This window comes from Muntiacus reevesi, chromosome 18 (genome assembly GCF_963930625.1).
Source record: "Muntiacus reevesi chromosome 18, mMunRee1.1, whole genome shotgun sequence".
NCBI classification, from domain to species: Eukaryota; Metazoa; Chordata; class Mammalia; order Artiodactyla; family Cervidae; genus Muntiacus; species Muntiacus reevesi.
In genome coordinates, this window is record NC_089266.1 from 49,448,048 (window position 1) to 49,472,271 (window position 24,224).

The window sequence follows — 24,224 nt, forward strand, 5'->3', positions numbered from 1 at the left end:
ATAGTATCATAGAATCATAGAGCATTGTTAATTGATAGCAAGTAGTTAATATTCTTTTCTTAATTCTTAATAAATTCTTTTAACAAATAGTGTTATGTTCAGTGTTCAGTGATAAAGTGTATTTTCTGCCCTTTAGCAGTTTTCTAGTTCTTTTGAGTGAAAGGGCATGTAAATTCATGAAATGTATAGATGACATTTACTGGATTCGTTTAGTCGGAGGAGGCAATGGCAACCCACTCCAATACTCTTGCCTGGAAAATCCCATGGATGGAGGAGCCTGGTAGGCTACAGTCTGTGGGGTCGCAAAGATTGGACACAACTGAGCGACTTTACTTTCACTTTTCGCTTTCATGCGTTGGAGAAGGAAATGGCAACCCACTCCAATATTCTTGCCTGGAGAATCCCAGGGACGGGGGAGCCTGGTGGGCTGCCGTCTATGGGGTCGCACAGAGTTGGACACGACTGAAGTGACTTAGCAGCAGATTTGTTTAGTACCTTTGTTTGAATTTCTTCATTAAGAATGCTTTAATATCTCCAAATGGTTTAAAAAAATCATGGAAAATATTTTAGCAGAATTAGTGGACAGTTCTTTTCCTTATTTGTTAGAGAAACTCATTATATGTTTTAAGTGTTATTGTCATTGTCCTTGGACTAGTTGGAATTTATTAATATGGTTCATTGTTATTTGTAAATGTCTCACATGTGTATTATTATGAATTGTCATATATTATTTTTGGAGCTTGAAATGCAGTGTTTTGTTTGTGTTAAGGTTTTGGTTTTTGTAACCTCACATAGTTATGTACTACTTTGTGTTAGATCATGTTATGTAGAATGGTAATTAAGATATATTTCTCCTTTACCTCTTTAGCCTAGTTAAAACCAGTTGAGAGGCTTTAAAATGTTCTGATTTTTATTGAAATTTTTTTTGAGGGGGTGGTAGATCCTCAGATTTTGAGTTTTGAAGAGATGCTTGCCAGGTTGACCAACTTCTGCCTTGTGTTGTTGGGAAAAGAGATTTGATGATCTCTTGGAGATTTGGAAGATTTTGCTCTATTCTGAAATGACTGCATGTTAGCTTTCTATCTACTGAAGAATTTTCTTAACAGATGTCAGAGTAGTTGAACTATTTAGATTTGGATGGTATATTAAATAAATAGATGTAATAGAAGTTGACAAATTAGCTGTTCCAAATATTCATAACTTTGTTTAATGGTCTTTTATTTCCAGCAGAGTACCATACCTCCTACTTCACTAGAATTTTAATCCAGTTTATTTGTAGTTGCCTTAGATTCTTACCCCTCTGTCTCTAAACTTACCCATACTTAAATACTATAAAATGGGCTTCCTTGGTGGCTCAGATGGTAAAGAATCTGTCTGCAGTGTGGGAGACCTGGGTTCAATCCCTGGTCAGGAAGATTCCCTGGAGAAGGGAATGGAAACCCACTCCAGTATTCTTGTCTGCAGAATTCCATGGACAGAGGAGCCTGACTGGCTATAGTCCATGGTGTCACAAAGAGTCAGATATGTCTGAATTGACTAACACACTATATACTATAAAAATATCTACTCATGTGTAATGAGTATTTTATTATTTAATATTTCTTTCTTTAGTGGCAATGACTAGCATACATTTGTTCTTCCTTGAATATGTTCAGTCTTTTTAAAAATGACTTTTCAATTATGTCTTTTTTTTTTTTTTTTTTTAAATATTATTTTATTAGTTGGAGGCCAATCACTTTACAACATTTCAGTGGGTTTTGTCATACATTGACATGAATCAGCCATATAGTTACATGTATTCCCCATCCCGATCCCCCCTCCCACCTCCCTCCCCACCCGACTCCTCAGGGTCCTCCCAGTGCACCAGGCCCGAGCACCTGACTCATGTATCCCACCTGGGCTGGTGGTCCGTTTCACCATAGATAATATACATGCTGTTCTTTCAAAACATCCCACCCTCACGTTCTCCCCCAGAGTTCAAAAGTCTGTTCTGTATTTCTGTGTCTCTTTTTCTGTTTTGCATATAGGGTTATCGCCACCATCTATCTAAATTCCGTATATATGTGTTAGTATACTGTAATGTTCTTTATCTTTCTGACTTACTTCACTCTGTATAATGGGCTCCAGTTTCATCCATCTCATTAGAACTGATTCAAATGAATTCTTTTTAACGGCTGAGTAATATTCCATGGTGTATATGTACCACAGCTTCCTTATCCATTCATCTGCTGATGGGCATCTAGGTTGCTTCCATGTCCTGGCTATTATAAACAGTGCTGCGATGAACATTGGGGTGCACGTGTCTCTTTCAGATCTGGTTTCCTCGGTGTGTATGCCCAGAAGTGGTATTGCTGGGTCATATGGCAGTTCTATTTCCAGTTTTTTAAGAAATCTCCACACTGTTTTCCATAGTGGCTGTACTAGTTTGCATTCCCACCAACAGTGTAAGAGGGTTCCCTTTTCTCCACACCCTCTCCAGCATTTATTGCTTGTAGACTTTTGGATAGCAGCCATCCTGACTGGCGTGTAATGGTACCTCATTGTGGTTTTGATTTGCATTTCTCTGATGATGAGTGATGTTGAGCATCTTTTCATGTGTTTGTTAGCCATCTGTATGTCTTCTTTGGAGAAATGTCTGTTTAGTTCTTTGGCCCATTTTTTGATTGGGTCGTTTATTTTTCTGGAATTGAGCTTCAGGAGTTGCTTGTATATTTTTGAGATTAATCCTTTGTCTGTTTCCTCATTTGTTATTATTTTCTCCCAATCTGAGGGCTGTCTTTTCACCTTACTTATAGTTTCCTTTGTTGTGCAAAAGCTTTTAATTTTCATTCAATTATGTTTTAAAATACATGAAGCAGTAATTGGCCTCCAACTAATAAAATAAAATAAAAAAAATAAAATAAAATACATGAAGCAATATTACAGCTGAAAGGAAAATAGCAAAACAATTAAAGTTAGAGATGAGCAATCCTCTTTTAGTAAATGGTGGAACTAGAAGATAGGAAATCAGTCAGAATATAGACGACATCAACTTTTAGTACAACATCAATTTGACTTACCTAATATGTGTAGAATACTATATCTACATACTGTACATACAGCATTGACCAAGACTGATCATATACTGGATGTTACAGCAAGCCTCAGAGTATTTTTTATAACCACAGTGCAACTAAGTTAGAATTCAGTAATAAACGTGTCTGTAAAACCTGTACAATGTTTAGAAATTAAAGAACGGTCAAACAGAGATCAGGAGAAAATAGAGCAGATTTTGAACTGAAAGACTGAAAAAACACAGCATATGGGATGTAACTAAAGAAGGGATGGGGATATTTATAGCACTAAATGCTCATGTTTGGCGTGAAGAAAGGTCTAAACCTTTCACCTTAAGCATCTAAAAAAGAGGAGCAAGTTTACCTAAAATAAGTAAAAGGAAGGAAATGATAAATGGAAACTAATGAAAAGAAATGGACAAACAACAGAAAATCAGTTAAGTCAAAACTAGTGTTTTTAAAATATCAATTGATATTTGATATAATTGATAACCTTTTAGTATGACGATCAAGAAAAATAGAACATAAAAATTATAAATATCAAGAGTGACTGAAAAGGCATTACTGCAGATCTTATGGTCATTAAAGATAATAAGTAGTGTTAGGAACAACTTTGGGCTTCCCTGGTGGCTCAGATGATAAAGAATCTGCTGGCAGTGCAGGAGACCTGGGTTCAATTCCTGGGTTGGGAAGATTCCCCAGGAGAAGGGAATGGCTACCCACTCCAGTATTCTTGCCTGGAGAATCCCATGGACAGAAGAGCCTGGCAGGCTGGAGTCCATGGGGTTGGGTTGCAAAGAGTTGAACACTACTGATTTTGGAAAATGTAACATGAAATGTACAAATGGGAAGTCCTTAGAGAAAAGTTATTGGTAAGTGAAGACCAATCAGTAGAATAATGTTGCCATGGAGTAGTTCATAATTGCAAATAGATATTTCACAATTACTTCTATAAAGAAAGAGCACAAAGCAGAAATACAAGAATTTAGGGAAAACAGGATGAGATAATATGAGAGACATGACCTACAGGAAGAAACGAAGGAAAAAGCCTCATAAATTCATCACAGAACTGACAAAAGAAATTAGAAAGTAGAGAAGGAAGACTCGATAGAAAGCTGAATAAAATGAGAGCTTGGGCAAAATGGGAATGAAATTAGAATATTTGTATAGTTCCTAAATGAAGAGAAGCAAATTAATTCAGTGGAGGAAATGTCAGGCATCAAAATGGTTAATCCCAAAAATATCATTGTAGAGTTCTATATTTCAGGAACTCAGGCTCACCTTATATTTGTCCTCAACTGAAGCGAATACTTAAAAGACGCTAAGAAAGAGAGTGTAAAGCAACTCAATCACACTAGAAATGGAGAACTATGTTTCAGGGGTCAGTTAAGATTTTTTTTTTTTCTGTATAGGAAGCACTCAGAGAGCCATATAATTTCTGTGGCAACTACTCAACTTAGCCATAGCAAATAAATAAATGGGCGTGGCTATATTCCGGTGAAACTGGCAGTGGGGGTTGGATTTGGGATATAAATTTACTGATCTCTACCACACTCTATAAAGTTTTTGAAAATTTTTTCCTAAACAGAATTTTAAGTACTATATTTAGGAATAATGTTTAGTGGACGAAGATTGTTTAGGCATAAATGAAAAACAGTATCATAAATGTGTAAATTATATAATGTTTACATTGTGTGTATATGGATATATGAACTAATCTGCAGATTTTTTTGTTCCCTGTAACACCTCTTTTATAGTTTGAATTTCTATTGCACTTTTTTCCATGGTGTGGTATATTAAACATATTTCCTTGTGTTAAAACTTTATTTTCTGTCCTTAAAAACAAACCAGTTGATTGTTTTTGAAACCTCCCTGAAGATAGAATGTTCCTAACTGATCTTTGTATTTAATTGCAAACAACAGAAACTTACTTAAAAAAATAGTGTGTTACGTCTTTGCCTCTTATTTAGTGTGTGACCCTGTTGAAGCACATCTGATTCCAAGCCCAATTTTACATTGCCTCCTGTTTTTGTATGGAGACTTACTCCTTGCCTGGGTACCGCCCCATGTAAAAGCATCATTAATACCACTCTGTCAACTTCTAGTAGTGTTGGAAGGTTTAATTATCCAGTGTTTATTCTGAACTTTGCAGAAGAAAAAATGTTATTATTAACTAGGCTAATCAAAAATTTAGCCTTTAAAATGGTAAAGTTTCCATTTACTTAGCTTTTTCTTTTTAATTACTTAATAAATAAACACCACCAACTGGCTTTTGTTCTTTAGGAGCAGAATAAAAATACAAATAATGTAATACTATCAAAATTTTTCCTCTTATATTTAAAGGATTAGATTTAGTAACACATGTTGAAGGTTGTGCAGCTTTTTCCCATTTAAAAATAAGTGTTTCCATGCTTCTTGCAATTTGTGGTAGATTTAAAATGTCTTTGCTATTTTGTGTTTCACTTATACATGCACATTCTTGGAAAATGTCACTTTTTCAAATACTTTGTTCCGCTTTTCCTAATTTTGGTTCAATCTGTTAAATATAATGAATAAAAATAATAAAAGTCTTCGTAAAGGAAAATGGTATTAATATTTAGAACTTTGAAATTGTAAAAGCCATATCTCACATTGCTTTAGCGTGATGCTTATTGTATCACATTATAAAAAGACTCTTTTTTAAACACTGTCCAGAGTAAGAGATGGCTATGATTCTAATAATATATATGAATATTAAGAAAAAATATTGCTAAGAAACTTTAAAGTAGACTCTGAGACTCAAAATTTAAGTACTTTTGATAGAAAATCATAAGTTTAGAAGCTTAATATATATTATTTGTGATTCTTATTTCTGTCAGGCATAAAAAATAATTTGCACCTAGGTAATATATTATTTTCTGTCATTTAAAATTTCAATGATATAAGTGATAGATCACTATCATCATTCTTCTGTCCATTACATATACATATATACATAAAATTTACATATGTTTATTGTATACTTACTAATTATATAACTAAAAAGAAGCTCAATTACTCAGCATTATTCCAAGTCTTCACAGAAAGCCCAAGATACCTAGGTCATTCCTCATTTTCTAGATGCTATTGACTGAGTATTTGACATTAGAAAAAGGATTATTGATTCTTCTGTGAAAAGATGTACTTTGATAGAAATACTTAACCACACACACCTAAAACTCTTAATTCCTGTTCTTTAACCAATACATACTCCTTGCTCCGTTTAATGGTTCATTTAATTAGGCCTCACTGTATTGCTGACTTTTGCCTTAAATAGAAATTGTTAGGTTTGAAACGGACTGTCAGAACATTTCACCATGTTTACAACATGTATAGCAATAGCTATATATAAAACTAACTGAAAAGGATACCAACAATTGTAGTGTGATATGGAAGAACATGAGAAATGGAAGCCCACTCAGATTTGTTTCAGAATAGTTTATAATAGTAAAAATTTATTTACATGTGTGCTAATTTAACATAGTTGTCCATATATGACTTAAAGGAAAGAAATTAGATAGATTGAAAGCATAAACAGTAAATCATAATTCTAGATTGCTAAAATTCAATATTCAAATAAGTAAGTGAAAAGGCAACTGAATGTTATTTTGAAGTAGTAGTACATCTTTTTCCTGTCGCCACAGATTTGCCTTTTCTAGAGCATCATATAATTGGAACTTCATTCTTTTTAAGGCACAATAATTTTACATTGTATGTGGATACTACAGTTTGTTAATGCACTCATCATTTAAAATGACATATGGGTTGTTTCCACTTTGTGGTTATTATGAACAGTGCTGATATGAATGTTCATATACATGTTTTTGTGTTGACACATGCTTTCATTTCTTGGTATATACCAAGGAGTGAAATTGTTGGGTCATATGATAATTCTATTTTTAGCTTTTTGAGGAACCACCAAACTGTTTTTCACAGCAACTGCACCATTTTATATTTTCACCAGTAATGGACCAGGATTCTACTTTTTCTGTATCCTTACAAACATCTCCTCCTTTTCAATTGTTCTGTTATGACCAGCCTAGAGGGTTGTGAAGTAGTATCTCATTGTGGTTTTGATCTGCCTTTTACCACTGATCAATGATTTTGATAACCTTTTCATATACTTGTTGGCCATTTGTATATTCTTCTTTGGATAAACGTCTATTTGTGTCCTCTGCTCATTTTGTAATTGAGTTGTTTGTCTTCTAGATGTTGAGTAGCAAGAGTTCTCAATACAGTCTGGATACTAGACCCTTATCTGATACACAGTTTGTAAATATTTTCTATTTTTTGATTGTTTTTTAATTTTTTAAGGCAATGTCTCTGATACACAACAGTTTTAAATAGTAGTATAATGTAACTTTTTTGTTGTTACTTGTGCTTTTGGTGTTATGACAATATTGTCAAATCGAAGATCATGAAGGCACATTTTACCTTATATTTTCTTCTTGTATAGTTTTAGCTCTTATGCATAGCTCTTAATACATTTTGAGTTAATTTTTTTTTTTTAGTTAATTTTAATATATGATTTAAGATAGTAGTCCAAGTACTTCCCTGGTGGTCCAGTGGTTAAGACTTAACGCTTCCAATGCAGAGGGAGTGGGTTTGATCCCTGGTCAGGAAACTAACATCCCACATGCCTCATGATGCAGCCAAAGTAAATAAGATAGTAATCCAAAATTTGCACATTAACTTCAGTTTTCCCAGCCCATTTATTGAAGATATTTGGTACCTTTTTGAAAAATTAATTGATCATACATATATGGGTTTATTTCTGGACTCTGAATTTTCTTCCATTGGTTTATGTGTCTAATGTCAGTATCACAGTGTTGTTGTTTTTTTTTCATTTATTTTTATTAGTTGGAGGCTAATTACTTTATAATATTGTAGTAGTTTTTGTCATACGTTGACATGAATCAGCCATGGATTTACATGTATTCCCCATGTTTTGATTAATATAGCTTTGTTGTAATTTTTTAAATCAGATAATGTGAGTTCAATTTTTTTCTTTTTTCATTTGTTTGGCTTTTTGGGGCCTCTTGCAATTTCATTTCCTTTTAGGTTGACTTTTCATTTCTGCAAAGCCATTGGAATGTTGGTGCAGATTGTATTGCTATTGTAACTAGAACTGCTTTCTTTTATTTTAGATTGGTAATTACTGGTTTATATATGTTGATGTGTACTCTGAAATTTTCCTGAATTTATAATTTCTAGTACTATTCTGTGACTTCTTCAGAATTTTCTATATATAGGATCATGCCTGTGAATAGAGAGTTTTATTTCTTCTACAACTTAGTCGTTTTCAGTTTCTTTTTCTTGCCTAATTGCTTTGGTTAGATCTTTCAATACAGTGTTGACTACAGGCATCCATTTTTTGTTTCAGATATTACAGGAAAAACATTCAGTCTTTTGTCCCTGAGTGTAGTGTTTTGCAAATGCCCTTTATCATATTTGGAAATTCCCTTCTATTCCTAGTTTCCTGTATGTTTTTTATCATGAAAGGTTGTTGAATTTTGGCAGTTATTTTTTCTGTATCAGTTGAGATGATCATGTTGTTTTTCCCCCTTTCATTCTGTTAATGTGATGTTGACTGTTAAGAGTTTATTATTTAATTCCACATATTTGTGACATGGTTATTGTTTGAAATGCTATGTTTAATGTCACATATTTGTGAATTTCCAGTTTTCCTTTTGCTTTTGATTTGTAACTTCATTCCAGCTTTGTTAGAGAGATTGTTTTCATTGTTTTTAAATTTAGGGAAACTTGTTTTGTGGCTAACATAGAAGAATGTGTATTCTGTCATTATTGGGTAGAGTCTTCTATAGGTTGGTTAAGTTTAGTTGCTATATATTGTTAAACTTAAGCTGCATTTATTTTTGTTTGTTTTCATTCTGCTACTCTGATGTGTAATTTCACTCATCTTATTTTCACATTTGGGAATTCTTTCTTTTGCCTATTCTGTTCTTCAGGTATACTTTGAAACCTTTGGTGCCTTTTTCTTTTTAGTTTTTTGGCTTCCCTGGTGGCTTAATGGTAAAAAATTCGCCTGCCAATGCAGGAGATGCAGGTTTGATCCCTGGGTTGGGAAGATCATTTGGAGAAGGAAATGGCAACCCACTCCCGTATTCTTACCTGGGAAATCCCATGGATAGAGGACCTTGGCGGTCTATAGTTGCAAAAGAGTCAGATGCAGCTTAGCAACTAAACAACAACAAACTCTTCTGTTCCATTATTTATTTGTGATTCCTTTGTCCTAATGTACCAATCTTACTGATATTCTTAATTTGTGAATTCGTCTTTCTCCTTTATTCTTGGTCTGTAATTTCCTTCAGCTCTTTGAGCTTGTTTACGACAGTTGATTTAAGCTCTTTGTGTAGGTTCTTCAGTGTCAGTCTCTCACAGGTTATTTTTGTCCTTTGTCCCTGTTTCTTTGTGTGCATTGCAATTGTTTATGGAACAGTGGACATTTTGAATATGGTAATGTGGCAGCTTTGAACATCATATTGTGCCCCTTTCCCAGGGTTTGCTCTTTTGCTTCTTGAGGTCTATAGCCACGCATCGTTTATTGACTTTTTCAAGCTCCTTTTATAAAGGCTGTATTTGGGACAGCCCTTTGAATGTGTCGTGATACCAGCTACCACTCTGCCTTAGCCTTTACCTCTGGCTTCTGCAGTCAGAGGTTTGGCCAGGGATGTAAGACTAATATAGTCACAGTTCTTTGTTGAGCAAGCATTGACTGGTCATATGTGCCGTATTCTAGATTCCCCAGCATATCATTCAGTATACACACACACACATAAACACATGTGATTTTCATTTCAAGGAACTGGCTTATGTGATTGGGCTCATAGAAGAAGCAGAGAAGGCTAGCATCCTGAAAACTATCAGGTAGAGATTGACACTACAGTCTTGAGGATTATGAATTTTTGTAAGTCAAATCTGTATGTTCAGTTCTTTTAATCTGCTGTCTTTCATTTCATCTTTTATTTGTTTCTTCATTCTGGAAGTTTTTCTGAGGTTTTTCCTATACAGATTCAATTTTCTGAATAAAACTTGGACTTCATTAAAATTATATACTCCTATTCTTCTAGAACACAGACTGGGAGAAAGCACTTAAAAAATACATATCTGATAAAAGGACTGTAATCCAAAATACACAAAGCCCTTAAAACAAAAATAAGAAAATGAACAGCCTGATTAAAAATTGGGCAAAAGATCTCATCTGAAGGACAATATACAAATGTCAAATAAAGATATGAAAAGGTGCTCTTGTGTCTTTCATCAGGAAAACAACAAGGATATACTACTATACCACTGGTCAGAATTCAGTAAACTGACAATATCAAATGCTAATAAAGGGGAACAATAGAAACTGTCATTAATTTCTGGTAGGTAATTTGAAGACAGTTTGACAGTTTTGTATAACCAAGCATACTTTTACCGTACAGTCCAACAATTGTCTTACGTGGTATTTACCCAAAGGCGTTATATCGGTACAAAAGACTACCCATAGGTGTTTATATATGCTTTCCCGATAATTGCTAGAATTTGGAAACAACCGAGATGTCCTTCCCATCAGGAAGCTTCCATAAGCCTCTTATCTTTCTCCATCAGAGGGCAGACAGAATGAAAACCACAATCACAGAAAACTAACCAATCTGACCACATGGACCACAGCCTTGTCTAACTCAATGAAACTGTGAGCCATGCCATGTAGAGCCACCCAAGATGGACAGGTCATGGTGGACAGTTCTGACAAAACGTGGTCTACTGGAGAAGGGAATGGCAAACCACTTCAGTATTCTTGCCTTGAGAACCCTATGAACAGCATGAAAAGGCAAAAAAATAGGACACTGAAAGATGAACTCCCCAGTTGGGTAGGTGCCCAATATGCTACTGGAGAAGAGTGGAGAAATAACTCCAGAAAGAATGAAGAGACAGAGCCAAAGCAAAAGCAGCACCCAGTTGTGGATGTGACTGATGATGGAATTAAAGTCCGATGCTGTAAAGAGCAGTGTTGCATAGGAACCTGGAATGTTAGGTCCATGAATCAAGGCAAATTCAATTCAGTTCAGTCACTCAGTCATGTCTGACTCTGCGACCCCATGGACTGCAGCACACCAGGCCTCCCTGTCCGTCACCAACTCCTGGAGTTTACTCAGACTCATGTCCATTGAGTCAGTGATGCCATCCAACCATCTCATCCTCTGTCCTCCCCTTCTCTTCCCGCCTTCAGTCTTTCTCAGCATCAGGGTCTTTTCAGATGAGTCAGTTTTTCGCATCAGGTGGCCAAAGGATTGGAGTTTCAGCTTTAGCGTCAGTCCTTCCAATGAATATTCAGGACTGATTTCCTTTAGGATGGACTGGTGGGATCTCCTTACAGTCCGAGGGAATCTCAAGAGTCTTCTCCAACACTACAGTTCAAAAGCATCAATTCTTCAGTGCTCAGCTTTCTTTATAGTCCAAATCTAACATCCATACATGACTACTGGAAAAACCATAGCTTTGACTAGATGGACCTTTGTTGGTAAAGTAATGTTTCTGCTTTTTAACATGCTGTCTAGGTTGGTCATAACTTTTCTTCCAAGGAGCAAGCGTCTTTTAATTTCATGACTGTAGTCACAATCTGCAGTGATTTTGGAGCCCCCCAAATAAAGTCTGTCACTGTTTCCACTGTGGTCAAACAGGAGATGATAAGAGTGAGCATCGACATTTTAGGAATCAATAAACTAAAATGTACTGGAATGGGTGAATTTAACTTAGATGACCATTATATTTTCTACTGTGGGCAAGGATCCCTTAGAAGAAATGGAGTAGCCATCATACTCAACAGAAGAGTCTGAAATGCAGTACTTGGATGCAATCTCAAAAATGACAGAATGATCTCTGTTCATTTTCAAGGCAAACCATTCAATATCACAGTAATCCAAGTCTATACCCTGACTAGTAATGCTGAAGAAGCTGAAGTTGAATGGCTCTGTGAAGACCTACAAGACTTTCTAGAACTAACACCCAAAAACATGTCCTTTTCAATATAGGGGACTGGAATGCAAAAGTAGGAAGTCAAGAGATACCTGGAGTAACAGGTAAATTTGACCTTGGAGTACAAAGCGAAGTATGTCAAAGGCTACTAAGAGTTTTGCCAAGAGAATGCACTGGTCATAGCAAATAACCTCTTCCAACACCACAAGAGAAGACTCTGCACATGGACATCACCAGATGGTCAATACTGAAATCAGATTGATTATATTCTTTGCAGTCAAAGATGGAGAAGCTCTATACAGTCAGCAAAAATAAGACCGGGAGCTGACTGTGGCTCAGATCATGAGCTCCTTGTTGCCAAATTCAGACTTAAATTGAAGAAAGTAGGGAAAACCACTAGACCATTCAGCTATGACCTAAATCAAATCCCTTACGATTATACAGTGGAAGTGAGAAATAGATTCAAGAGATTAGATCTGATAGAGAGCCTGAAGAACTATGGATGGAGGCGACATTGTACAGGAGGCAGTGATCAAGACCATCCCCAAGAGAAAGAAATGCAAAAAGGCAAAATGGTTGTCCGAGGAGACCTTACAAATAGCTGAGAAGAGAACGGATGTGAAAGGCAAAGGAGAAAAGGAAAGATATACCCATTTGAATGCAGAGTTCCAAAGAATAGCAAGGAGAGATAAGAAAGCCTTCCTCAGTGATCAGTGCAAAGAAATAGAGGAAAACAATAGAGTGTGAAAGACTAGAGATCTCTTCAAGAAAATTAGAGATACCAAGGGAACATTTCATGCAAAGATGGGTACAGTAAAGGACAGAAATTGTGTGGACCTACCAGAAGCAGAAGATATTAAGAAGAGGTGGCAAGAATACCCAGAAGAACTATACAAAAAAGATCTTCATGACCCAGATATCCACGATGGTCTGATCACTCACCTAGAACCAGACATCCTGGAATATGAAGTCAAGTGGGCCTTAGGAATCATCACTACGAACAAAGCTAGTGAAGGTGATGGAATTCCAGTGAGCTATTTCAAATCCTAAAAGATGATGCTGTGAAAGTGCTGCACTCAATATGCCAGCACATTTGGAAAACTCAGCAGTGGCCCAGGGACTGGAAAAGGTCAGTTTTCATTCCAATCCCAAAGAAAGGCAATGCCAAAGAATGTTCAAACTACTGCATAATTGCACTCCTCTCATTCGCTAGCAAAGTAATGCTTAAAATTCCCCAAGTGAGGCTTCAATAGTACGTGAACCATTAACTTCCAGATGTTCAAGTTGGATTTAGAAAAGGCAGAAGAACCAAAGATCAAATTGCCAACATCCACTGGCTCATTGAAAAAGCAAGAGATTTCCAGAAAAACATCTACTTCTGTTTTATTGTCTACGCCAAAGCCTTTGACTGTGTGGATCACAACAAACTGTGGAAAATTCTTCAAAAGATGGGAAGACCAGACCACCTGACCTGCCTCCTGAGAAATCTGTATGCAAGTCAGGAAGCAACACCTAGAACTGGACATGGAACAACAGACTGGTTCCAAATTGGGAAAGGAGTACGTCAAGGCTGTATGTTGTCACCCTTCTTGTTCAACTTATATGCTGAATACATCATGAGAAATGCTGGGCTGGATGGAGCACAAGCTGGAATTAAGACTGCCGGGAGAAATATCAGTAACCTCAGGTATGCAGCTGATGCCACCCTTATGGCAGAAAGTGAAGAAGGGCTAAAGAGTGTCTTGATGAAAGTGAAAGAGGAGAGTGAAAAAGTTGGCTTAAAACTCAACATTCGGAAAACTAAGATCATGGCATCCAGTTCCATCACTTCATGGCACATAGATGGGGAAACAATGGAAACAGTGACAGACTTTGTTTTATTGGGCTCCAAAATCACTGCAGATGGTGACTATAGCCGTGAAATTAAAAGATGCTTACTCCTTGGAAGGAAAGTTATGACCAGCCTAGACAGCATATTAAAAAGCAGAGACATTACTTCACCAACAAAAGTCTGTCTAGTCAAGGCTATGGTTTTTCCAGTGGTCATGGTATGGATGTGAGATTTGGACTATAAAGAAAGCTGAACACCGAAGAATTGATGCTATTGAACTGTGGTGTTGGAGAATACTGTTGAGAGTCCCTTGGACAGCAAGGAGATCCAACCAGTCCATCCTAAAGGAAATCAGTCCTGATGCTGAAGCTGAAACTCCAATCCTTTGGCCACCTGATGTGAAGAACTGAGTCATTGGAAAATACCCTGATGCTGGGAAAGATTGAAGGCAGGAGTAGATGGAGACGACAAAGGATGAGATGGTTGGATGGCGTCACCAACTTGATGGACATGAGTTTGAGCAACCTCCGGGAGTTGGTGATGAACAGGGAAGCCTCGAGTGCTGCAGTCTCCATGGGGTCGCAGAGTCAGATACGACTTAGCGACTGAAATGAACTGAAGATGTCCTTCAGTGGGTGAAAGGATAAACAAAATGTGGTACATCTAGATCATGGAATATTATTCAGGACTAAAACCAGTCCATCCTAAAGGAAATCAGTCCTGAATATTCATTGGAAGGACTGATGCTGAAGCTGAAACTCCAATACTTTGACCATCTGATGTGGAGAATTGACTGACTGGAAACGACCCTGATGCTGGTAAAGTTTGAGGGCAGGAGGAGATGGGGGTGACAGAGAATGAGATGGTTAGATGTCATTACTGACTGAATGGGCATGAGTTTGAGCAACCTCCAAGAAGTAGTGGAGGAGAGGAGCTTGGTGTGCTGCAGTCCATGAGGTCCCAAAGAGTCAGACATGACTTAATGATTGAAAAACAACAACACAAAATGTGTTAAGCCTTGAAAAGAAAGTTGAGGGGGGTACTGTAGAAGCATATTAGTAAGTGAAAGAAGCCAGTTTAAAAAGGTTACATACTGTATGGTTCCAAGTAAACAACATTCTGGAAAAGACAAAAACAGTTTAAGACGTAAGAATGTGAGTGTTAGGAGAGATGCATAGGAAGACAAAAAACGGTTTTTAGGGCAGTGAGACTGCTACGTATGCTGCTATAATGTTGGGTATATGTCACTGTAAATTTGTTCCAAACCCATACAGTGTACAATACCAAGAGTGGACTATCCTGTAAACTGTGGAGATTGGTGACCATGATGTGTCATTTTGGGTTGTAGCAAATATCCCACTCTGGTAGGCGAAGTTGGTAATGCAGTAGACTGTCCATGAATGGGAGCAGAGACTGCATGGAAAAATCTGTGCTTTCTGTTCAGTTTTGTTGTGAGTCAAAAACTGCTTTAAAACATCAGGATGTTAAAAATATTTTAAATCAGATGAGAAAGATTACCGAGAAATTAAGAAATAATAAAATAGGCCACATATTTAGATGAAAATCTTTAGTCTTTTCCTCTTGGTGTTTATCTTCTGTATATTTTCAGGATTTGCTTTTAAGAAATCCAATTTGGCTATTTTATTTTATATAACTGCTTAATTTAGCTTTTTTATTTTCAGTAATGGAAACTTTAAAAATTTATTCTTTCAATATTTGAAGCAAACTCTTCAGTGAAATGAATTAAGTGTGTAAATTCCATACCTTTGGCCCAGGGAGGACTAGGCCTTTGCTAATAACAACTTTATAACTTCCTTTTTGTGTATAGGTCTTGTGTATAGCAGGTAACAGATTTCTCCAGTGCAAAAAATTTTAATGTATGTCCTGGTTACTCACTATAAAACAAGTTGCTTAGGTAAAGGAAAGGTCAGTTAAGCAGAATTTGCATTTATTTCTATTTTATATTTCATTAAAAGTACTAAATACGTTACCCCTGTTGATTATTTATATGTTGGAAAGGCAGTGGTGCCTGGGCACAGTTTAGAGTCCTTTAACCAATCATTTAATAAGACAAATTACATCATTTCTGCTTTTCTTTCCCACTCTTGTTTTGCTTGCAATAGGTTCAGTTACATTCTAAATTAGATTCTCTACACTTGTGTGTGAATTTTTTCTCCTTAAGGTATTAATTAGGTTTATCTTAAAGTGAAGTCACAACTTTAGGTTTAAATGTCAGATGCAAACCAATAAAAATGTTAACCCATTTGAGCTCCAGAAATCTAATGAAGACTTCTATGTACAGCTTTTGACACTGCTTGGTGTACGTTAGTAATAAAGTGAAAGCTTATTTTCTTACCAGTATATTTTAGCACAACACACGTCCTTTCTGTTACAGGGCTTGCATACTGCTGATGTTATGGAAAGCTTTCTCATCAGCCTACCCATGAGGAAAATTAAGATTGTCTTGCTGTGTCCCAGGGAAATAGTCAGGGCTTTTAAAAAGAGAGAAAATAGAGAACAAAAGGATATGTCAGGCGTGTATGCAACTGTCTTATTGGCAGATAGCGTGACTCCTTTATGAATGTGTGACTTTCTGAAAACTGATTTTAAATGAATTATCTTTTTCTATTAGGCATTGAAGAAGAGGGTTTTTTTCCATATATAAATAGAATTTTTAGCTCTACCACGTCTTGTTCACTCAACTCTAAACTGAACTTTCATAGCGTTTGTTTTGTCTACTATTGAAGGCTTTCTGCAGGAAGACTCTCAGTTGTGACATTGTATGGATGCCAGCAAAATGATCAGAATTCAAGTTTCTAGTGTACCATGGCTATAATGAGCTGCTAATTGAAGGTGACAAGCTGTTTTTTCCTTCCCAGTTGGTCTGGCAAAATGTTAGATTTCATTCACTATTAACTCATTGCTTCTCAGCAGAGGACTGGATTAATTAGTTGGGAACATTAAGAAAAGAATTTTTGCCTTGTGTCCGTTTTGGAGTTGGGAGTTTAGGTTTTACAAGATTCTCCTCCATCTTCAGTTTTGCCAATTGTGTGCAGTTGTGTAAATCTCTAGCACAATCAAGATCCAGCACCGTTTCTGTCATCCTGTAAGTGGGCACCCATCATGCCACTTTGTGCTCCGTAGCTCCCTTCTCTGGCCGCTGGCAACCACTGATCTGCTTCCTATTATTACAGTTTTACCTTTCTAGCTTTTCATTGAAAGGGACCCATAGAGTATGTGGACTTTTATGTTTGACCTTTTTTTCCCCAAGAACTTCATGATGGTTTTGAAATTCATCTGTGCTGTTAGGTGGATAGTTTCCTCTGTTATTAATTTTCTGTTGCTTGACTATATCACAATACATTTAGCCATTCACCTATTGATCAAAATTTAACTGTGCATAAAACAAAATTATGAATAACAGAGTTCCACAGCATGACTTAGATATGTTTATGTGAAACTGCTAAACTACTTTTCAAAGTGACTACCTTTTTGCATTCCCAGTAGCAATGTATGAAAGTCTCGCAATCTTGAATTAACAGTCTTGTAAAATCCTAGCCGTTCTAGTAGTGGTATCCCTTAGTGGTTTTAATTTGTATTCTCCTGATAATTAGTGATGTTTGACATTTTTTCAAGCCCTTAGTTACTATATTTGTATCTTCCATGGTAAAGTATCTTTTAAAACATTATGGCCAGAGACTTCCCTGGCAATCAAATGGTTGAGACTTCACCGTCCAGTGCAGGGGGTGTGGGTTCAATCCCTCTTCTGGGAGCAGAGATTCCACATTCCCTGCAGCCAAAAGACCAGGGCATAAAAAACAGAAGCAGGTTTGATCTTTGGGTGGGGAAGATCCCCTGAGGGGGAAAATGGCAACTCACTCCAGTATTCTTGCCTAAAAAATTCCATGGACAAGAGGAGTCTGGCAGACTATAGTCCATGGGGTCGCAAACAGTTGGTGCACACAACTGAGCACCTACACACATTGTTAACTGTAGTCACCATGATGTACATTACGTTCTCAGGACTTACTGATCTTATAACTGGATGTTTGTACCTTTCTACTGTCTTCACCTCTTTCATACCTCCCCACCTGACCTGGGCTCTGGCATCTACTAATCTGTTCTTTTTTATTAAAATTTTTAAAATTGGATTTAAGAAAAACTTCGTTTGTTTTGTTTGGTCATGCTTCTTGGCATGTGGGATGTAGGTATCAAACCTATACCTCCTGCATTGGAAGCTCAGAGCCTTAACCACGGGACCTCCAGGGAAGCCCCTGTTCTTTTTTTTTATGAGTTGAGTTTTTGTTTAAATTCACTATATAGATTAGATCATACAGTATTTTTCTTTCATTTAACCTAGCATAATGCCCTCAACCCATGTTGTTGTCAAGTCACAGAATTTCCTCTTTTCTTATACATTTAAAGTACCCCAAACTATGTTTTATGAATTTTCATAAAGATTTAAAAATTAGGTTGTTATTGTTGAACAGGAGTGGGAAGAGTAGGTCAGTTCAGTCACTCAGTCATGTCTGACTCTTTGCGACCCCATGCACTGCAGCACGCCAGGCCTCCCTGTCCATCCCCAACTCCCGGAGCTTACTCAAACTCATGTCTGTCAAGTCAGTGATGCCATCCAACCGTTTCATCCTCTGTCATCCTCTTCTCCTCCTGCTTTCAGTCTTTCCCAGCATCAGGGTCTTTTCCAATGAGTCAACTCTTCGCATCAGGTGGCCAAAGTATTGGAGTTCAACTTCAGCATCAGTCCTTCTGATGAACACCCAGGACTGATTTCCTTTAGGATGGACCAGCTGGATCTCCTTGCAGTCCGAGGGACTCTCAAGAGTCTTCTCCAGCATCACGGTTCAAAAGCATCCATTTTTCGGCGCTCAGCTTTCTTTATAGTCCAACTCTCACATCCATACATGACTACTGAAAAAACCATAGCTTCGACTAGATGGACCATTATTGGCAAAGTAATGTCTCTGCTTTTTAATATGCTGTCTAGGTTGATCATAGCTTTTCTTCCAAGGAGTAAGCATCTTTTAATTTCATGACTGTAGTCATCATCTGCAGTGATTTTGGAGCCCCCCAAAATGAAAGTCTGTCACTGTTTCCACTGTTTCCCCATCTATTTCCCATGAAGTGATGGGACCGGATACCATGATCTTAGTTTTCTGAATGTTGAGTTTTACGCCAACTTTTTCACTCTCCTCTTTCACTTTCATCAAGAGGCTGTTTAGTTCTTCACTTTCTGCCATAAGGGTGGTGTCATCTGCGTGTCTAAGGTTATTGAAGTTAAGAGTAGGTAGTTTTGCCTTGTTCCTCATCTTTCAGGAAAGTGTTGATCTTCTATCTGTGGGTTTTTTATAGATGCCCTTCATCAAGTTGAAGTTGTCTTCTATTCAGTAGTGTTTTATTTCTAGGAAGAATCTCATCTAGTTTTGTTGCTGGATTTTACTTCTTAATATTTTGTTGAGAATTCTTTATGTATATTCATGAGACATATATAAATTTATATGTAGTTTCTTGTGAAGTATTTGTTTTTTGGGGGAATCAGATGTTATGGCCTCATAAAATAAGGTGGTGCCTGCTCTTCTACCTTTAAAAGAATTTGTATAAGATATCTAGATTTGTTTCAAGGATTGGTAAAATTTACAAATGAAGCCATTTTTAAGAAATTCTTTCTAAGAAATTTTAAGTTATGAGTTCAGTTTCTTTGTAGATACTGGAATATTCAAATTATCTGTTTCAAGAAATTAGGTTTGATTTCATTCATTTTCTTGTTTTGCTTTCCCAAGTTTTATTTCATTGATTTGTTGTATTAATTCCCTCATTCCACTTTGATTTAACTTGCTCTTTTCCTCCTTTATTAAAGTGGAAACATTGATCTCGTCATCTATTTTAGTGTGTTTATAGTTTAACTCCTATTGCAATGTGTATTTATGGTGTTTTAGGATAAGATCGCATTCCTGGTGGATTCTTGATGAGGGCTGAGTCGCATGTGTCAGGAGCTGCCAGCCGCCCTTCATTTTGGCCTTTGTTGCCTTGCTTTATGCCTTTCCTGTTAATGTAGTGAAACCTTCCCTTTGGAGATTGAACTGTCTGAGGTTCTCAAATACTTGAATCTTTGACCTCACTTCATAATTGTTTATCCTTAGTTTATAATAGTAGATGTGATGTTTTATCTAGTGACCTTGGTAAACCCATGTATTAACTGATAATCCATAGTAATAATCAGTTTACATATTAATGCATATATTAATGGTTAGTCTTTTATTATCAGGTTTGTCTGTATATATATTGCAACTCTGTGTTACTAGGTTTTATACAATCAAATTCTCAGGAATAATGGTAGCTTTATTCTTTCTTGTAGTAATTTCTTATGCATAGAGCTCCTATACTGTATGGTGTACAGTGCCATAGTCTTCAAATATTCTTTTCTAATTCCTCATTTTGGGGTGAAACGTTTCAGTATTTCATGATTTTGTGATTGCTAATTTTGTTGATTAGTTTTAAGGTTGGTATCCTTTATCAGATTAATGAAATATTTCTTATGAACTGGTTTTAATTCTCTCAAATGCTTTACTTCATTTATTGAGATCATCTTACAATTTTCCCATTCTACAGTATTAATTGAGTGATGTTTCATTATTTGTTTACATTTGACATTCCTAAGATAGAGTGATTCGAATATCTATATCTATAAAATCAATTTGCGTGTATTATGTTAATAAGAAAAGTTACTGACCTTCCCCCCCTTTAAAGCGTAATGACTCTTGTCTTTTTTGTTTGTTTTTGTAGCACAAGTCCACCTTACTGTTGTGTGGATTTATATTCACTTCGTACTGGGGAAATGGTCAAGTCCATTCAGTTTAAAACACCTATCTATGATCTCCATTGCAACAAAAGGTAAGCAGTTTTTTATGTGTTTCTTGTGCAAGATAGCATGTAGCAATACTCTAAAGTAACTTCATTTTGGATGCATTTTAGTTTTGAAAACTTGTAACTTTTTCCTCAGTTCATTCAGTTAAGTTGCTCCCTTGTGTCACTCTTTGCGACCCCATGAATTGCAGCCCACCAGGCCTCCCTGTCCATCACCAACTCCTGGAGTTTACTCAGACTCATGTCCATCGAGTCGGTGATGCCATCCAGCCATCTCATCCTCTGTCTTCCCCTTCTCCTCCTGCCCCCAATCCCTCCCAGCATCAGGGTCTTTTCCAATGAGTCAACTCTTCGCATCAGGTGGCCAAAGTTTTGGAGTTTCAGCTTCAGCATCAGTCCTTCCAATGAACATTCAGGACTGATCTCCTTTAGGATGGACTGGTTGAATCTCCTTGCAGTCCAAGGGACTCTCAAGAGTCTTCTCCAACACCACAGTTCAAAAGCATCAATTTTTCGGCCCTCAGCTTTCTTCACAGTCCAACTCTCACATCCATACATGACCACTGGAAAAACTTTTTCCTAATTATTTCTAAATCTTGGACTTTGGGAGAAATACAAATTCTGATTAATTTTAATATATCCTTAATCAGAAATATCTCATTTGCACTGAATAGCAGTTGTCTGAGTTTTCTTCCTCCCTCAGTCCTTTCCTTCCTTCTTTTCTTTCTTTCTTCCTTCCTGTTTTCCCTCCCTCTCTTCTTTGGTTCTTGTGTTGGGAAATTCCGCAGTCATTTTAAGTGACAGGTTGTATAAATCCATTTTATGTTTAATTCCATGACTTTGAGCCAGCAATGGAAAAACACTTAGTAAATAGCCAGCAGTTTATTGATCTCATTTGGTTTATAATGAATTAAAATATGATAAAAAAATAAAAATAAAGTTTTATTTTGAAGTGTAGTTCTCCTATCACTTTTCTTCCTCTAATCTTGTCTGTCTTGATCATATTAAGGATTTTGTGGTTATATTTTTATATCTAAGAAACAGATGTTTCTAGCTTATATGTTATAAGATGTGTTTGATCTTTAAAAATTGCTACAGTAGATACTGATTTAACTTACTTATGATTAAGTTTATAGAACTTCACATTAACATTTTCTTTTATGATTTTTTTCCCTCTAATTTTAGGATCCTTGTCGTAGTATTGCAGGAGAAAATTGCTGCCTTTGATAGTTGTACTTTCACGAAAAAATTTTTTGTCACAAGTATGTATCAACTTGATTTATTTCCTATTATATGCTTTGAGTTTATATTATTTACTTGATAGAATCAGCAGACTAATTGGAATCATAACATCAATATTTCATGCTTCTTCAGTTACTGTATTTCTGTTTCTGTGCATGCCTTATTTAGTAATATAATTTTATGGTATATGTGTTCCACACACAGCATGTTTTCTTCATGTTACTGTAGACGCTTTGTTGTATACTCAGTTTTTCCTTGTATATTCTCCTTGGGTAGTTGTGACTAATTTAGATCTGTGTGACTATGTTGTTAAATTATTTGATTAACGTAACATACTTGTGGATGTAACTGTATTATCATTCATGAGGGAAATGTGTCAATCTTTCACTCTTTCTTTCCCCTACCTCTCATAACTCTGCCTTGATTTGCAGAAATAAGCCCAGATTCTGGATCCAAATACACACACACAGACACACACACACACACACACACACACAGACACACACACACACAGACACACACACACACACACACACACACACACACACACGCTGGAAATTCCAAGGGCTGAGTCTTAAATGCAGTCTAGTGAAGCAATAGTTTTCCCTCGTTTACATTTTAACGTCTTAACACTCACCATCAAAGCTATAGCTGTTTTTTCAGAGACTGTTATGTGTATGCTACAGAAATACTCCTTTTGGAACAGAGCTCAATTTTGTTATGTATAGGGAATCCTGACTTCCCTGGTGGCTCAGATGGTAAAGCATCTGCCTGCAATGTAGGAGACCCGGGTTCAATCCCCGGGTCGGGAAGATCTCCTGGAGAAGGCAATGGCAACCCCCTCCAGTACTCTTGCCTAGAAAATCCCTTGGACGGAGGAATCTGGTAGGCCGCAGGCCATGGGGTCGCGAAGAGTCAGACACGACTGAGTGACTTCACTTTATAGGGAATCCCAGGCATACTACTGCATCTCCTGAAATATCGAAACTCATTACACACTTACTTATCAGATGTTTATCCGTATATTAAGCCCTGGTAGTAGACATTGTTCCTTTCTGATAAGAGCTCATGTTCTTGATAATACCTGTAGTCTGTATGTAATTGCATGGATTATATAATATATACTATATGTAGCAATACATAATAATTCATTGTAACATATAGTTTATCATTTTGTAGCCTATGAAGAACAATACAGTATACAACTCATCTCCTTAATCTTGTAGTCATTTCTCTCAGAGATCTACAGAGATAATAATAGAGATCATGTTCACTGAGATATTTTTGTTTTATGACAAGGTGTAATGTACACCATTTACCAATTTACATTGCTGTCTCCAGCACCTAGGACATTAGCTGGCACAGTGTAGACTCTCATTAAATATTTCTTGAATGATGAATACATTGACTGACTTATCAGTCAGGTATATTGTGCTGATCAGAAATTTACTGATGTCTTAATAATTATTAAATATAGATTCCTAGAAAGGATCTTTTATTGTTTTATCTATTAATTAAAAGTTTTGGGGGAGCATAGATTTGTTACTAACAACTTCATTCACAAATGTTGTATACACATAATATAGTAAGTTTTGGATATTACATGGTCTGTTTTAGCATATTAATTCTTTGTTCCTATACAAACCTTATGCATTAATATATTACTTTATAATTATGTCACTCATTGTTAGAATTAAAACAAGCAGAGAAATAGAGGAATCATGTATAAATCTTTCCATTTCTTCCAAGTTTTTGGGCTACAGAGGAATAATTTAGAACAGAATATGAATATTTCAGCCAGATTAAGATGCCATTTTTTCCTGAGCATTTGTCTTTACATCTTATCAATACTTTTCTGTTGTTTATCATTGATTAAAGATACATGTGCTTTGGCTTCTGAAAAGTTAGATATCTCTATTGTGAGTCCATTTTAATTTTATACTTATGGATAGCTCTTGCTGCCTCAGCTGAGTATCAAATTGGGGAGAACTCTTCAATAATTATTTGTTAAGATAGTTTATTAAAATGGCAATGTATGTTTTGAAATTTAAGCCTTATTTAAACAAAGTCAGTTGTCACAATGACTAAAGAGAAATTAATATATGTAAATAAGTTAATAATGGTGAGTTCAGTCAGTTCAGGTCAGTCACTTAGTTGCGTCCGACTCTGTGATCCCATGAACTGCAGCATGCCAGGCTTCCCTGTCCATCACCAAC

The 24,224-nt window shown here is 36.4% G+C and overlaps 1 protein-coding gene across 6 annotated transcripts in view; it reads left to right on the plus strand.

Annotated features, from left to right (window-relative positions):
- The window catches only part of BCAS3 (BCAS3 microtubule associated cell migration factor), a 576,922-nt gene that overhangs the window by 114,134 nt on the left and 438,564 nt on the right, over window positions 1–24,224 (plus strand). For all 6 annotated transcript variants that reach the window (XM_065910780.1, XM_065910783.1, XM_065910782.1 and 3 more), the window contains exons 8-9: window positions 20,686–20,793; window positions 21,952–22,028. In XM_065910780.1, the coding sequence (XP_065766852.1) occupies window positions 20,686–20,793; window positions 21,952–22,028 (185 nt within the window). The remainder of the gene's footprint in view (window positions 1–20,685; window positions 20,794–21,951; window positions 22,029–24,224) is intronic.